At 42.6% G+C, this 15086-nt stretch overlaps 1 protein-coding gene across 7 annotated transcripts in view; it reads right to left on the bottom strand.

Annotated features, from left to right (window-relative positions):
- arl13b (ADP-ribosylation factor-like 13b) overlaps positions 1–15086 on the bottom strand; it is a 98354-nt gene that overhangs the window by 77758 nt on the left and 5510 nt on the right. For 5 of the 7 annotated variants that reach the window (XM_067992824.1, XM_067992829.1, XM_067992830.1 and 2 more), the window contains exons 1-2: positions 7305–7482; positions 1843–1968 (exon numbers count right to left, since the gene is read on the bottom strand). In XM_067992824.1, coding sequence (XP_067848925.1) covers positions 1843–1901 — 59 coding nt within the window. In that variant the 5' untranslated portion in view covers positions 1902–1968; positions 7305–7482. Of the gene's footprint in view, positions 1–1842; positions 1969–7304; positions 7483–15086 lie in introns of those variants that run through there. The other 2 variants (XM_067992827.1, XM_067992826.1) reach the window with 2 other exon arrangements.

Genomic DNA, 15086 nt, shown 5'->3' with positions numbered 1-15086 from the left:
ACAATTTAATTAATCAACCACTTAAAAGTTGTAAGAAATTGCCAAAATAATTCTGCCTGCACTGAATAAGTTCAAAATCTAGAAAATAAACTACTTAATAATAAAGGATTCCAAACAGGAATTTTAGATCCCCAAATTGTCTGGCAGTTATAACAATGAGATTTCATCCATACACACGCATTGCAAATCAAAAAAACTCAATATCAGAAAAAAATGTTACTGTACTCCAATTTTACAACTTAAATTGCAGTTTCAATGTTTCTTTTAGTCCAGCCCTAAAAGCACTGCATCCATCTACACTAAAATGATGAACAAAACTATGAAATGATTTCTCTATCATCACTCAACTTTCCTCCCACATATTTAACATGTTTCCAGACTAACAGGGCTCACTGGTAATAGCTTAAAAGCTAAAATCTGTTCATAATATTTAGGTGCATAAATTGTATAGAACTATTGTACAAATAGTTTACATCTTTTGTTAAGCCAAGCTGTTTCTACATTTTAAGTTTCAAATATTTGAGTATGCATCACATACAGACGTGTCTCTTATGCCAATTATGTTACTTTTCAACCAGTGTATGATAAGTTTAATTAGCATTTCAAAAGTTAACAGATCTATTTTTACCTCTATACCCTTTTAAAAAAAAACTTGTCAGTAGGCATACAGCCCTTTAATACAGATAGGGAAGATAGAATGCAACTTTGTAAGGCTAGTGTGCACCCTTTTTAAGAGAGTTTAATTTTTGGAAAAGTTTTTTTTTTATTCGTTCATGGGATGTGGGCATCGCTGGCAAGGCCAGCATTTATTGCCCATCCCTAATTGCCTTTGCAAAGGTGGTGGTGAGTCGCCTTCTTGAACCGCTGCAGTCCGTGTAGTGAAGGTTCTCCCACAGTGCTGTTAGGAAGGGAGTTCCAGGATTTTGACCCAGCGACGATGAAGGAACAGCGATATATTTCCAAGTCAGGATGGTGTGTGACTTGGAGGGGAACGTGCAGGTGGTGTTGTTCCCATGTGCCTGCTGCTCTTGTCCTTCTAGGTGGTAGAGGTCGCGGGTTCAGGAGGTGCTGTCGAAGAAGCCTTGGCAAGTTGCTGCAGTGCATCCTGTGGATGATACACACTGCAGCCACTGTGCACTGGTGGTGATGGGAGTGAATGTGTTTAACGTGGTGGATGGGGTGCCAATCAAGCAGGCTGCTTTGTCCTGGATGGTGTCGAGCTTCTTGAGTGTTGTTGGAGCTGCACTCATCCGAGTGGAGAGTATTCCATCACACTCCTGACTTGTGTATCCATTGTTTATCTAAACAGAGCATTACTCTGGTAGTAGTCCATTTAGAGTGCTATGATAACAACATAGAAGATATCATTCACTGAAGTGAATAATTGTCTTTATTTCACAATTACCTATCCATTTTGCAACAAAGAAACACACTGTGCACATTAAGTCTCCAGGTTGCATTTGATTGTGCGAATTTTTTTTTTCTAAACTAAATCCAAATGTTGGAGTCCTCACTTATAGAAAAGTGCTTACACACTATTTCTGCACAACTTATAATCACAATTTCCCTAACTGTAATTCTTATTTCTTGGTAGAGATCATGATGAACATAGGAGAGAAATTCAATAATAAGGTTTAATTCAAAGCCCAACAAATGAGATATACCACATTTCTACTTCAAAAATACCAGGATTTACTGGACCGAGGCCTGTACTGTCGTGCATTAATTCCAAATATTAAACAGAATTTTTCACAAGTACTTTACCAATATCAGCCAGACTCATTATTTGGAATTCCTGTATTAACAGGAGGCTCCATTAAAGCAATACTGCTTAAATCATACCTGACAGGTTCTCGACAGCGTTTTAGCCAGGTGCAGCAGTTAGCCATGAGACTAAACATCCCTTCTCAGAATTCCGTGAGGATCAAACTTCAGCTGCACATATCCCAACAACAAAAAGGTAAACATCTGCAATAAAATGGAGAAAACCAACGTCAACCAGAGTTTACAAAAATGAATTTTCAAAATTAAAAACACAGCTTTGAATTTGAAATGATCAAATCATAAGATCTGGTAAGATCACAGTAAATTTATTCCATGCAGAAAAGCAATGACCTTGGAACTTTTAAATGCTGAACAGGCACTAAGAAGATATAAACATAAATTATTGCTTTATAATTAACATACATGGCATTCTTTCATTCTAAACAGTCACCCCACATTAATATTTATTGTTCTCCAGAAAAAGTAAACAATTATTTCTCTTCATTCATATTTTGCAAGTACAGGCAATAAGATTTTTTAAAATTGTTTTGTTTCTAGTCACGTGCAAGTGATCATACATTTAAATACCTATAAATGTTGAGAACTCATTTTATAAAATAAATCAGAACTGTGGCATTGTTTACTTCAGGTCAGATGACATGCTGTTTTATAATTGGGCATGTCGGGAAGTGAGTGTGACACTTATAGGACGTGTGCACTAGATGAAACATTTTTGATATAGTATTAGATTTCCCATGGAGGAGGTGCGGGCGGAGGGAAAGAGAGAGCAGGAGAGGAAGCGCGGGCAGAGGGAAAGAGAGCAGGAGAGGAGGCGCGGGCAGAGGGAAAGAGAGAGCAGGAGAAGAGGCGCGGGCAGAGGGAAAGAGCGAGCAGGAGAGGAGGCGCGGGCAGAGGGAAAGAGCAAGCAGGAGAGGAGGCGCGGGCAGAGGGAAAGAGCGAGCAGGAGAGGAGGCGCGGGCAGAGGGAAAGAGCGAGCAGGAGAGGAGGCGCGGGCAGAGGGAAAGAGCGAGCAGGAGAGGAGGCGCGGGCAGAGGGAAAGAGCGAGCAGGAGAGGAGGCGCGGGCAGAGGGAAAGAGCGAGCAGGAGAGGAGGCGCGGGCAGAGGGAAAGAGCGAGCAGGAGAGGAGGCGCGGGCAGAGGGAAAGAGCGAGCAGGAGAGGAGGCGCGGGCAGAGGGAAAGAGCGAGCAGGAGAGGAGGCGCGGGCAGAGGGAAAGAGCGAGCAGGAGAGGAGGCGCGGGCAGAGGGAAAGAGCGAGCAGGAGAGGAGGCGCGGGCAGAGGGAAAGAGCGAGCAGGAGAGGAGGCGCGGGCAGAGGGAAAGAGCGAGCAGGAGAGGAGGCGCGGGCAGAGGGAAAGAGCGAGCAGGAGAGGAGGCGCGGGCAGAGGGAAAGAGCGAGCAGGAGAGGAGGCGCGGGCAGAGGGAAAGAGCAAGGCAGGGTATGGGAGAAGGGGCAAGGCAGAGTTTGCCTCAGCATGGGTTGGGGGATGTCAGAGTGCAAATATTGCCTCATCAAGGGAGGCATGTTCGTGGCATTTCTGTCTCAGTGGTGGGTGGTGGGAGGAGTGGGGGGAAATGCCAGCCATCCAACTTCTGCCTTGAGGGGCCACACATCCAATTTTTGTCTTTGGAGGAAGGTGGTGCCAAGTGTCCTGCATCTTATTTCTGTCCTGGGGATTGCAATTTTTATTCTCAATGAGGGGGATGGGGCGGTGTTGGATTCTTAGCCTCTTCGAGGAGCTGAGGTGCTGCTGCCCACTAATCACAGCCTCAGTTGGAATAGAACGGGGTTTTGTGCCATGCCTATGTTGGGGGTGGGAGGGGGAGGGGTGCGGAAAAGAGGGTTGGCTCTGTGCAAATTTTAATTTCCTCTTCTGGTTAGGCGTTCTTTGTCAGGGTTTCTTATTCAGTTTTTGATCCATTCAAGCTTCTGGCCAGGAGTGGATTCTCAAGACGGGGGTCAAACTTATACAATGTTTTGTTATACATCGTTTAGTTATCTGACTTCTTGTAATCCTCTAGTGCATTCTTCAGTTCAGCCTAGTTTGGCACAGCCAGTTGCAGATGCTTTTCATGTCATTCCTACAATTTACTTTTTTATTCTTGCTCTAGTTTCAACATCTTCAATTTTTTAATGAGCTTTTCTTCACTTTTCACTTTTTTTTAATCCTGCATGATGCTACGGTGTGCTTCCAATTTTTCTTTTACATGGCCCGGTCACCTATGGGTGCAATACCTTTGGAATGTTGCCACTCAGCGTTTTAGCATATAATATATAAATATAAATGGTAATATGGGAAAGGGGTGGGGGGGGGGGGGGGGGGGGGGGGGGGAGGGAAAAAAAAGAGAAAAAAAGAGTAAGAAGGAAAAAAGAAACAAGTTGCATATATAGTGTCTTTCATGTCCTCAGGATATCCCGAAGATTAAAAACCACTGGTTTGTTTTTGAAGTACCATCACTGCTGTTATGTAGGCAAATATAGCAGCCAAATTGCAAAAAGTACCGTCCCCGCAAACAACATTGAGATAAATGATTAGTTAACCTGGTTTTGCTGGGGATGTGTGAGAGAAGAAATTTGGTGAGGACGAAGTGAGAATTCCTTACTCTTCTTCATATAGTGCCTTGGAATCTTTTACATCTACTAAACTGGTAGATGGGGCTCGGTTTTTCTAGGTTTGTTCCCCACTCCCTCAAAACAACATGGATTTTCCATCAAGAGCTACTCAACAGATATCAGAAAACAGTGATATAGCTTTTCAACCTAAAGATCCGACATGCAGTTTCTATCACAACAGTTTTTCCATCTCCATGATTTCCTAGAACAATTCTCATCTGATAAATCACATAAAGAATGATATCTTCACTGTAATATAGTAAATGAGATTGAGGGAGAGATAGAGAAATGCTGAAATAAAGTTTGAAGAAAAACACAATCAATGATCTCAGTGAGAGCAGATTGTATTCTAGAACACCAAATGTTTTCCAATCTAAAAAGAACCTAATTCCAAACTTATCAAGCATTAAAGTTCAATAATCATACAATGGATGTTGAATAAAAAAAGTCATATTATTAACTTTTTTCATCACCCAAGAAGAGAATCAGTTTAAAAGGAACATTTTACAAAGCGATTACCTTGCTAAAACCTGCAAGCAGTTCAAGCAACCTTGTGGGAATCAAGAAAGTGACCCTTCTCCCCCCCCCCCCGATGTAATGTTTTAGATAACCAATATTGCAATTAAGACCAAATCTTTTTTTAAAAATTAAAATCTACTTAAGCTGTCAACTTTTTAGAAGGGAATATTTAAGAAGTCTATTTCCTAAAAGTAAGTTCATCAACAAAGAAAACCAGAGTGAATTCCAAGGTTAGATTCCCTATTATCATTAGTGTGTTGTGACATAGTGAAAGACTACACTAGTTTTTACTGCACACCCAGCAGAATTTTTTTTTAAAAAAGGAAAATTTGCATTTCTGTACAACTTATTCCATTCTCAGGATGTCCCAAAATTCACTTCACATCTAATTAATTACTTTTGAAATGTAGTCACTACTGTTATGTAGCAAACTTGTTAATATCTTACAATTAAAACCAAATACTGTGTATAGATTAACTGGGTCAGAATGAACAGAAGGCATATTTTGTTGTGGCTGATTGCATCCTTTCTTATTCTGCACCTCTTACATCAGTACTGAGTACATGGGCAGGGGAACTAAACATAGACTGAATGGTCAGTTTCTGTGCTGTATATTCTATGTGAAGCATTCAAAGAGCCACACTTCAGCCACAAAAGAGCCACATGCAGCTCCAGAGGCGCCAGTTGGCCAAGACTGAAGTAAAGGGATGCACTCTCCCATTGCAGTGAGCCTTGGGTAGGATTAATAGTTCTCAGAGATTTGACATAAGGAATTAAACTAAAAAAAATTTTAAATGTTGGAAATATTCAGTCAACAATGGCCCAGAACGTGCTGCCAAAATAACGGTGAGTTTAATAGCATTCACCTTTATTAATGTGTAAATCGTCCAGCAACTTGTGGCATGGAAGAGATACCCAGTGAATTGCAAATTGCCAGATGATTTGCGCTGCTCCGCCATTAGTCTCGTGAAAATGGCAGCTCACCCTCAACTTCATGAGTTTCATGAAGGTGCTGCATTTGCATGTTAATTGCCCATTTAACTTGCCGCAGAAGTTAGGGCTAGTTATTAACAACACAAGTACCTTTTCAATGAGGAGATTTACGTTCCTGCAATTTCAATCAATCTCTCCAGCCCAGATAGGGAACAACTTAAACTGTGGAGTCTCATTCCTACAGGTAGTAAATTGTTGTTAGAGATTTTTAAAATTTAAAACTAAAATATTTTTCTTACTTTCCTTTCTGTCTCTTCTTTTCTCTATTAATCCAATCTTTCTTTCCCTCACTTAATTTCTCTTGCTTTACCTAATTTGACCAATTCACCCACCTTCTCCTTCATTCCTGTTTCTTTCTCAATCCTTAAATCTCCTTGGTTAAGGTGATACAATGTTGGTCATGTCATTCACTAAGGTCCCAGGTGCCCCAATGCCCTTGCCGTGCCATTATCAGCTCACACTTCCAGCAATTTACAGGGCAAAATATTTTTGAGCTGCAGGGTAAAGGAAAAAGTCTAACGGGGCATACTGGAAGATGCCCTGCTACCAGCAAATTCCAGTCCATTAATGTGACTGTCAGAAGTGGACTTAAATCAAGTTCCATCTTCAAACTGTTGAGGGAAATCTTTATTTGCAAAATAAAATGTCATAGTATTAGAACACATCATTGACCTGTTTGCAGGCAACAAGTCAGAGGGAGACAGAAAGAGTGGAAAGCAAGCAGTCACTGAAGAGACATATTTAAAAATTATATAATTTATAAAACTTTCGTCCGTGAGCAACGTCAAAAGAGATCAGCCAAGCATGGTGATGGAATTGATATACGGCTTTTCTTGCTCCCCCAAAAAAAAGATTTGCCAAAATTTCATCAAAATAATACATCTTTAAAGAACATTTGTTGTTCAACCCCGAACAATACTGTGAAAACCTTATATTACTGGTTTCTATCCATCTTGCAATCAGTGAGGCTAAGGAACTGTTGAGCTAAAATACACGCTTCAGGTTTGAGTCCACAATCCGCCGTCCTGACAATCCCACAGTAAATCTCTGCACATCCTTTTCTTGGAGCGAGGCCGGCCTCCTTATTTAACGCTTGCTGCACCAAACGCAGACCCCAGGCTGTACCGGGAGAGACACACAAAGAAACCCTCGGCACAACGTCGGGCTCTGCGGCTCCGTCCCCCAATCCAGGCAGGCGCCTGTCAAGCTGCAGCTCCAGCAGCAGCAGCAAGGCCCGCGTCCCATGTGGACAGAGCCCGGTCTGGAAGTCAGATTAATCCGATTCCGACCTCGGCTACTAGAGAAGAAAAAAAAACACCGACGGTGTGGGAGAGGACGGGGCCGGGGCCGGGGCCAGGGCCGGGGCCCGGCCCGGGGGGTGGAGGTGCGGTACTTACCGCAGAGTCATGGCTGCTGTTTCCAGTCGCTCTGGTCCTCGGCTCCTCACACCTACCGCACTGTGTATATACGGGTATCCCCGTTGCCGTGGCGCTTGTTGCTAGCGGGGTTACCTGGTTCCACCGTCGCCCTGGTGACGGGAAGAACCTTCCGCCACGAATGGAACGCTTTCGCCGAGTGACGTCACCGCCCGCTGCGTCACTCCTTCACTCGCTACATTCTTTCCCGCCACCGCTGGGCACCGCAGGGACTGGAGTTCCTCCTGGACCCGTATAATAAAATTATAATTTGACACTTACTTCGGGTTTATTGGTTTACTGCACATTTTTTTTTAAAAAAGGTTCGGATTCAACCAAAGCGCCGGCGGGGGGCTGAGCTACCCTCAAACATCACCATTGTCCCTTCCTTTACAGATGCTGCCTGTCTTGCTGAGTCTTTCCAGCATTTTCAGATTTTGTTTGTCCTCTGTTTAGGTTGTGATCGTTTTCTTTGGTAGGGAGGGGTGGACGGTAACATGGTTTCAGGAGGCTAACTTTTTAACTGCTGATGCGCAGCAGTAACCCTTATATAAAGCATTTGTTTCGTGTATTTACCCAATGCCAACATTTGGGATATGTTAGAAGTGATATTTCTGACTTCTTAGACATTGAGGAATCCTGCCACTGTAAATTTGTACTGCACTGGCCTGCACGAGCAAGCACTTGTACATTGTCTGTAACGAGAGGGCATAGATTTAAGGTGAGAGGGGAGAGATACAAAAGGGTCCAGAGGGGCAATTTTTTCACTCAAAGGGTGGTGAGTGTCTGGAACGAGCTGCCAGAGGCAGTAGTAGAGGCGGGTACAATTTTGTCTTTTAAAAAGCATTTGGACAGTTACATGGGTAAGATGGGTATAGAGGGATATGGGCCAAGTGCAGGCAATTGGGACTAGCTTAGTGATATAAACTGGGCGACATGGACATGTTGGGCCGAAGGGCCTGTTTCCATGTTGTAAACTTCTATGATTCTATTGCTGATTGATTAATCTTACTAATGTCCCCAGTGGCAAATTAGAATGATATGGTATAAAAGTTCAGGGCGGTTGTGACCTTTACAGCCACTGCCAGTACAGTGCCTGTGGTGGAGGTTACGTTGAAGCATTCATGGTTTATTTTGTGAACAACAATGTCGACTCCTAAAGCTCCTGAGTCAAATGGGGCAGGAGCACCTTAGTCTGTATATACTGTTGTGGGGGAACTGACAGATGAGTAGTGTATGCCTCTTGTGCTACCTGACCAAGCTGTCCTCCATCTATTGCTGCTCCTTACTTCAAAGAAACAAGATACAGGAAACTCATTGTAACCTCTTTAGAACTGGGATAGGAGAAATAGGAAACCCACAGCAGAAGGCACAGAGGTAGATCGTAAAGCAGTTGCCTCCATGATAAAATTTAAAAAAATGATGAAAATCAGCTGAGAATTAAGCTTTGTATGCGTCTTTTAAAAGTAAGCCCCTTTAAAATACCTGCTGGGCCCTTTAAATGAACATGCACCTTCTCTTCACTGTCTAGCAGTTCTGCACGCTCTTTTTGCACAGCCATGATTTACATTCCGTGCTAATGAGGTGGTAATAATGGAAAAATGAACATATGATGTTGCCACATAATTACCATCTTATTTAAATATGCCATTTTAAGCCAAGATTTTCCATCATTGGCTAAAAGTGATGCTAAAAACTTGGGTGCGCAAAAAAGTGGGTATGATTCTCAAAATTAGGCTTAAATTTTGGATTGCTTTTTAAAAATCAAACAAGACCAAAATATTTTTGTTGTCTGTAATTAAAGCAACCCACTGTCTGCTCCACAGGCAATGGAAATGCTGCAATTACAGACAAAGCAAGTTGCATATTATTTATGAGTCCTTGCTGCTAGCAGGAGCTCAAAATTACTCACTACTGCTCTTCCAACAGCAAATCTGACACATCCTTCAGATCCAAGCAGCTTGACCAGAACAGATTTCCTGAAATATTTCCTTCAGCCTCAAAGGGAATGTATCTTAAACATGCTGAAAGGTATTGCATCTTTAGGTGGCGCTGTAAGCACACCATTACATGATATAACGTTAGATGACAGGCCATCTAAAACATAAAACAAGGTAAGAGGAAGCATTTTTTAAAAAGATGCTGTTAAAAAAAGAGCACATTTTGAAAAATCAAAAAGTAATGACAAACCCAATTGTGGAATGAGCTGAAAGTAACCTGCAGCCCCCTGAACTTCTGAAACTGCAACAAAACTAGCAAGCAAAGTTTTATTAAAGAAAAATATTTAAAATAATCACTCGCAAAATGGTAAAAATGATTTCTGAATTATGCACCACTCATCTGAAGGGCTGTAAAATTGCTCATTCATGCAAAGAAGTCAGGAAGATGGTCTTCAGTGGTTCAAGAAGGCGGCTCACCATCACCTTCTCAAGGGCAATTAGGGATGGGCAGTAAATGCTGGCCTCGCCAGCGACGCCCACATCCCATGAACGAATAAAAAAAAAGAAGAAATGAGTCCAGCCATCCACTGAGACAAACTTTTTAGTGTTCGAACCTGCAGCCCATATTCATTGCCCCCCACTGAGACAAAATATTCATTGATACCCAGACCCTGAAGTAAAATAGAGCTGCCCCCATTGAGACAAAATTCTCACTGCCAGCCCCAGTCCTGCAGCTAACACAGAAACAGTACCCCCACAAGATCCCCTCTCCGCTCAGGCAAAAAAATCTAAACCTAGCAACCCCATCCCAATTGAAGCAAAAAAATTAAACCTTGGCAACTATCACATCCCCACTGAAACAAACTCTCCCTTGCTCCGTCCCTCTCCCTTCTCCTCTCCCCTCACTGAGAAACCCATGAGAAAGAATACTGGTCAATGGTCCAAAAAAACGAAAGTCTGTATTGAGTGGTATGGTATGTGAATACACAAAGTATTCAAAACAAAATTAGTGGGTTAGAAGCATTAATAACCATGGAAAGTTATGATACAGCAGTTATAAAAGTGATGTGGCTTAGGTTTGGACAGGACTGAGAACTTAATATTCCTGATTATGCCATTTTAAGGAGAGATGGAGAGGGAAAAAAGGGAGGAGGTCGGGTGGGACTGTTAGTAAAGGATTCTATCACATCACTAGAACATGGACAGATCCTGGGGGTTCTTTAAAAGACATAATCCACATGTAGAAATTGAAGAATAGGAAGAGAAATGGTATAATTCTTGGTGTGCGTTACAAGCCACCAAACAGTGGAAATGAGAAAAAGGTGGAAATCTGCAGACAGTTCAGAGAGACACATAAAAACAATCAGGTAATAATACTGGGTGATTTTAACTTCCACAAAATACTGAAATAAAAGTATTGCATGTGATCAAAGTGGGGAAAGCTTTTTAGAATGCAACATAACTGCTTTTTAGATCTGTATGATTCTAGTCCAACAAAGAAAGAAGCATTGCTTGATTTAATTCTGGGAAATGAAGTGATTGATGTGAAAGAGGGAAAATAATTGGGAAATAACAAATATAGCATAGGTTCAATGTAAGACTAGAAATAGATAGGAGCCAAAGAGAAGGGAATTGGACTGGAAAAAGGCAAACATGATAACAAGGGATCTGGCCCAAATAAAAGTTAGCAGACAGAACAATGGACCAGCATTGGGAAATCTTCAAATATCAGATGGATAGAGAGCAAAATAAATATATTCCTATAAGATGAAAAAGTGGCACATCAAAGAATAGAGTTTCATGGATAAATAGTGAAATTAAAATTAAACTGAAACTTAAAATGGAGGTATATGATAAACTAAGGGCTACCAATGCTAAAGAAAATCGTGCAGAATATGATGAGTAGGGAGGTGAAAAGGGAGATTAGGAGAGCTAAAAGGGAATATGAAGAAAGGCTAGCAGAGAATATAAAAGGAAATAGGGCTTTTATAAACAGATAGAAAGTTAAAAGAATAGTTGGAGAGGGCAGGACTGCTCAGGCATGAAGGAGTCTAATTGTAGAGGATGAAGGATATAGTATATAAATATTTTACATTGGATTTTCCAAATAATGGTGGAAGTGAGAATGCAGGTGTATTAAAGTAACATATGAAATGATTGTTTAGAGATAACTGTAGAAAAGAAATTCATTCTAAAAATAATCAGCAGAACTCCAGGTATTTAAATTATTGAGCCCTAATTGAAAGCATTTTGCCCTGTTGAAAGAAGTCAGACAGGAGATACAGAGGTTCTGGCCCCAATTTTCCAATCCTTCTTAAATATGCAAATTGTGTTATGGGACTGAGGTGCAGCCAATGTAACACTTTTGGTCAAGAAGGGAGAGAATGGTAAACCAGGTAACTATAGATCAGTTAGTCTAACGTCAGTAAGTAAACTCTTATGGACCAATTTTAATGCCCCCCGCCCCACCCCAGCCTGGCAGGAACGGTGCGGGCAGGGGATTAAGATGGCGGAGGGCATATAAAGAATTTGTAACTTATATTATTTTAAAAATGTAACACCTGCTATCTATAAAATCCTCTGTTGGCCTCTAAAGCTCATGACATATTACATTTTGTGACTGATCATGGCTGACCATAAAATTTATTGTTCCCACCCTCCCAACAGGGAGCTGCACTTGAGGGGAGAGCATGTCAGACAATCAGTGTTACAGTATTATAGCTCTATCTCTAACCTGTGCTCTCTCCAAGGTTCCCTGCTGGGTGTGCAGAATCAGTGAAATTACCCATAAAGATTGCATACAATAGAGGGTTCAAAAAGAATGTTGATACTAAATTGTAAAATATTACTTTAGAAAAATATCTTTTAAATTGTGCAGCCTATCCATATAAACACAATGGGCCTAAATTCATGAGCGCACCAGAAAAGAGAGCCTTGAGGACCGAACTAAATTCGTCCTCGGGCCTCATCATCATAAGAACATAAGGAATAGGAGCAAGAGTAGGCCATACGGCCGCTCCATCATTCAATAAGATCATAGCTGATCTACAACCTCAACTCGACTTTCCCACCCAATCCCCATATCCCTTGATTCCCTCAGAGTCCAAAAATCAATTGATCTCAGCCTTGAAAATACTCAACAGTTGAGCATCCACGGCCCTCTGGGGTAGAGAATTCCAAAGATTTACAACCCTCTGCATGAAGAAATTTCTCCTCATCTCAATCATAATTCAGGTGAGCTGTGGCCGCCAATCAGGCACCCCAACGCAGCTCGCCTGCCTAAGCCTAACCAATTTTAGCTGATGCCGAGGCTCACAGGTAAGTCCGGAAGGAGGAGGAGGTGAATGGTGGAGGGGGAGTTGAATGGGAGGGGAGTTGAATGGGGACAGCAGCCCACAGTTGTCTTGTGGAGCCAGAAGAAACAATCCTGAACCTTTTGGCTCCAAAAGAAACAAAATTTTGGAGGTTTTGGGCCTTTTTTTGGGTTAGGCAGCTCAATACCTGGAAATACAAGTTGCTTGTTTTTAAGTGAAAAACAGGAACAAAAATGTCCATGTTTATAATGCATTCACACAGACCAAGTTGGGAATTAAGAATGTTAACATTCAGATACCCATGCTGCAGTAAGCATTTTTCTTACCTGTATGGAGTGGAAGTTCACAACTGTGCGAAAAGTTTTCTCCTATTTGATTGTAATGGCCCTGACAATTCATGGGGCAGTACTTCTCAGTATGTTCTGAGATACACCCACGTGGAATCTCAGTTATTGAACCCCAAAAGAAGTTTGCAGGATCGGGATGAGGTTCTGTAATTCAAATGGCACTGGCGGCTGGTTGCCTGTGCCACTTTGGACACATCTGGGGCACCTATCATTGAAACTAGGCTGTAAAGTCTGGTGGAGGTGGCTTGGCTGGAAGACATGTTGCCCCCCCCCCCGCCCCGGAATGATGATTTAGCTATCCATCCCCTGTAGGGTTCTTTGTGAGGGGGCCGCTGTACAACATTTTTTATAAAGGAACTATTTCTCCTTAGGAGTCCAGGCATCAATCCGGCCTGAAGCCCCAGGTGGTCCTCACTTCCGCCCCTGTTGTGAAAGTACGCCTGATCTGACCAAGTATACCTCCACAGATTATTTGCTGGGTCCTTTTGGGGGCACAGGGCACAGGAACTCCTGATGTAGGGAGTCCAGTGCTGCTGGCCCCTCCCATACCTTACAACAATGCAATTTGGTGCAGGTGTAGGCTCTGCTACCATAAGATCATCTGGATTCCTCAGCCTAAGTCTGCGACCCATCGTATCTGGTTCCCGGCCTAGCTTCTGGCCATTCTGGTGGATTCCCACCAGAATGGCAACAGATTTTAGGAAATATATTTTTTATTTTTATTTTGTTTCTAGCCTCTGTACATTAATTATTTAGTTGGAATATTTTCCTGCCGTTAGCTGCTTTCAGCAACTGAAGGGGTTTAATTTTCTCTGGTAGTGCACTGGTTCATGTGTTTGTATAAAATTACTTGGTGTATTGTTTTAATGCACTCATTAATCCATTTATTTTAAACTGGATAGTGACATTGTCAAAATACCGCACAAAGAATTTAATGCAATTGCAGTAACACTATCTGTGAAAGTGGACATGATGCTTGAATGCCTGGTTGTCCTGGCTGGACCACCTTCAACAATATAACGTTTCCCTGTCCATGGTCAAATCTACTTTTCTTGTGTCCTAACTCACAACAAGTCCTGTTTACCCATCATCCTTGTGCTCGCTAATCTATATTGTCTCCCAGTCTGGCAATGCCTTGATTTTAAAATTCTCTTGCTTGTTTTCAAATCCCTCCTTAGACTCGCCCCTTTCTATCTCTGTAACCTCCTCCAGCCCTACAACCCTTTGAGATCTCTGCACTCCTCCAATTCTGGCCTCTTGTGCATCTCTGATTTTCATCGCTCCACCATTGGTGACCCTGCCTTCAGCTGCCTAGGCCCTAAGCTCTGGAATTCCCTCCCTGAACCTCTCCGCCTCTCTAACTTGTGCTACTCCTATAAGACGATCCTTAGAACCTACCTCTTTGACCAAGCTTTTGGTCACCTCTCCTAATATCTCCTTATGTGGCTCAGTGTCAAATTTTGTTTGATAACACTGCTGTGAAGCGCCTTAGGACATTTTACTACGTTAAAGGTGCTATATAAATGCAAGTTGTTGTTGTTGTTGTCGTCGTCTTGTTATTAGCTCATTTAAATAGTTTTGTGGCATTCCTGGCAAGTAATATATGATTTGCTGGGAGTGCCACAGAAGTTGGGAACCAGAATATTTGGTGTCAGCAGCCAGAGGAGGGCTACTGGCTGTCCTTACAGCTCTGCCAAATTTTTTGAAGGTGGGGAAATATTGGCAGAAAGGAAGGGTGGCCCTACGATAAAGAGCAGACCACCCAAGAGTAAGGGTTTGATATTAGCAGGGCGGCGGGTTCTCAGCGGGGGGTCGACTGGGCGCGTGGGTAACGCGCCCGGTGAAATCAGTGTGCTCCGCACGGAATCGCAGGCTAATTGGAGCCACTTACCTGTGCTTCCGGGTTTCCCGCTGCTAAGCTGCGCGGCGGGCTGACTGCGCATGCGCAGTAAGGTCTGTCAGCTGGAGGAGCTCGATTTAAAGGGGCAGTCCTCCACTGACTGATGCTGCAGAAAATAGGAAAAATTACAGCATGGAGCAGCCCAGGGGGATGGTTGCTCCCAGGTTTAATGATGCCTCACTCCAGCTATCATTAGAAGGGGTGAGGAGGAGGGGGAGGACAGCGATCTTCCCCCCGGTGGGCGGGAGGAAGCAGCCTGTCTC

The sequence above is a fragment of the Heptranchias perlo genome, chromosome 11, assembly GCF_035084215.1.
Source record: "Heptranchias perlo isolate sHepPer1 chromosome 11, sHepPer1.hap1, whole genome shotgun sequence".
NCBI classification, from domain to species: Eukaryota; Metazoa; Chordata; class Chondrichthyes; order Hexanchiformes; family Hexanchidae; genus Heptranchias; species Heptranchias perlo.
The sequence above is the reverse complement of the archived record's forward strand: the minus strand, read 5'-3'. Positions and strand labels throughout refer to the sequence as shown.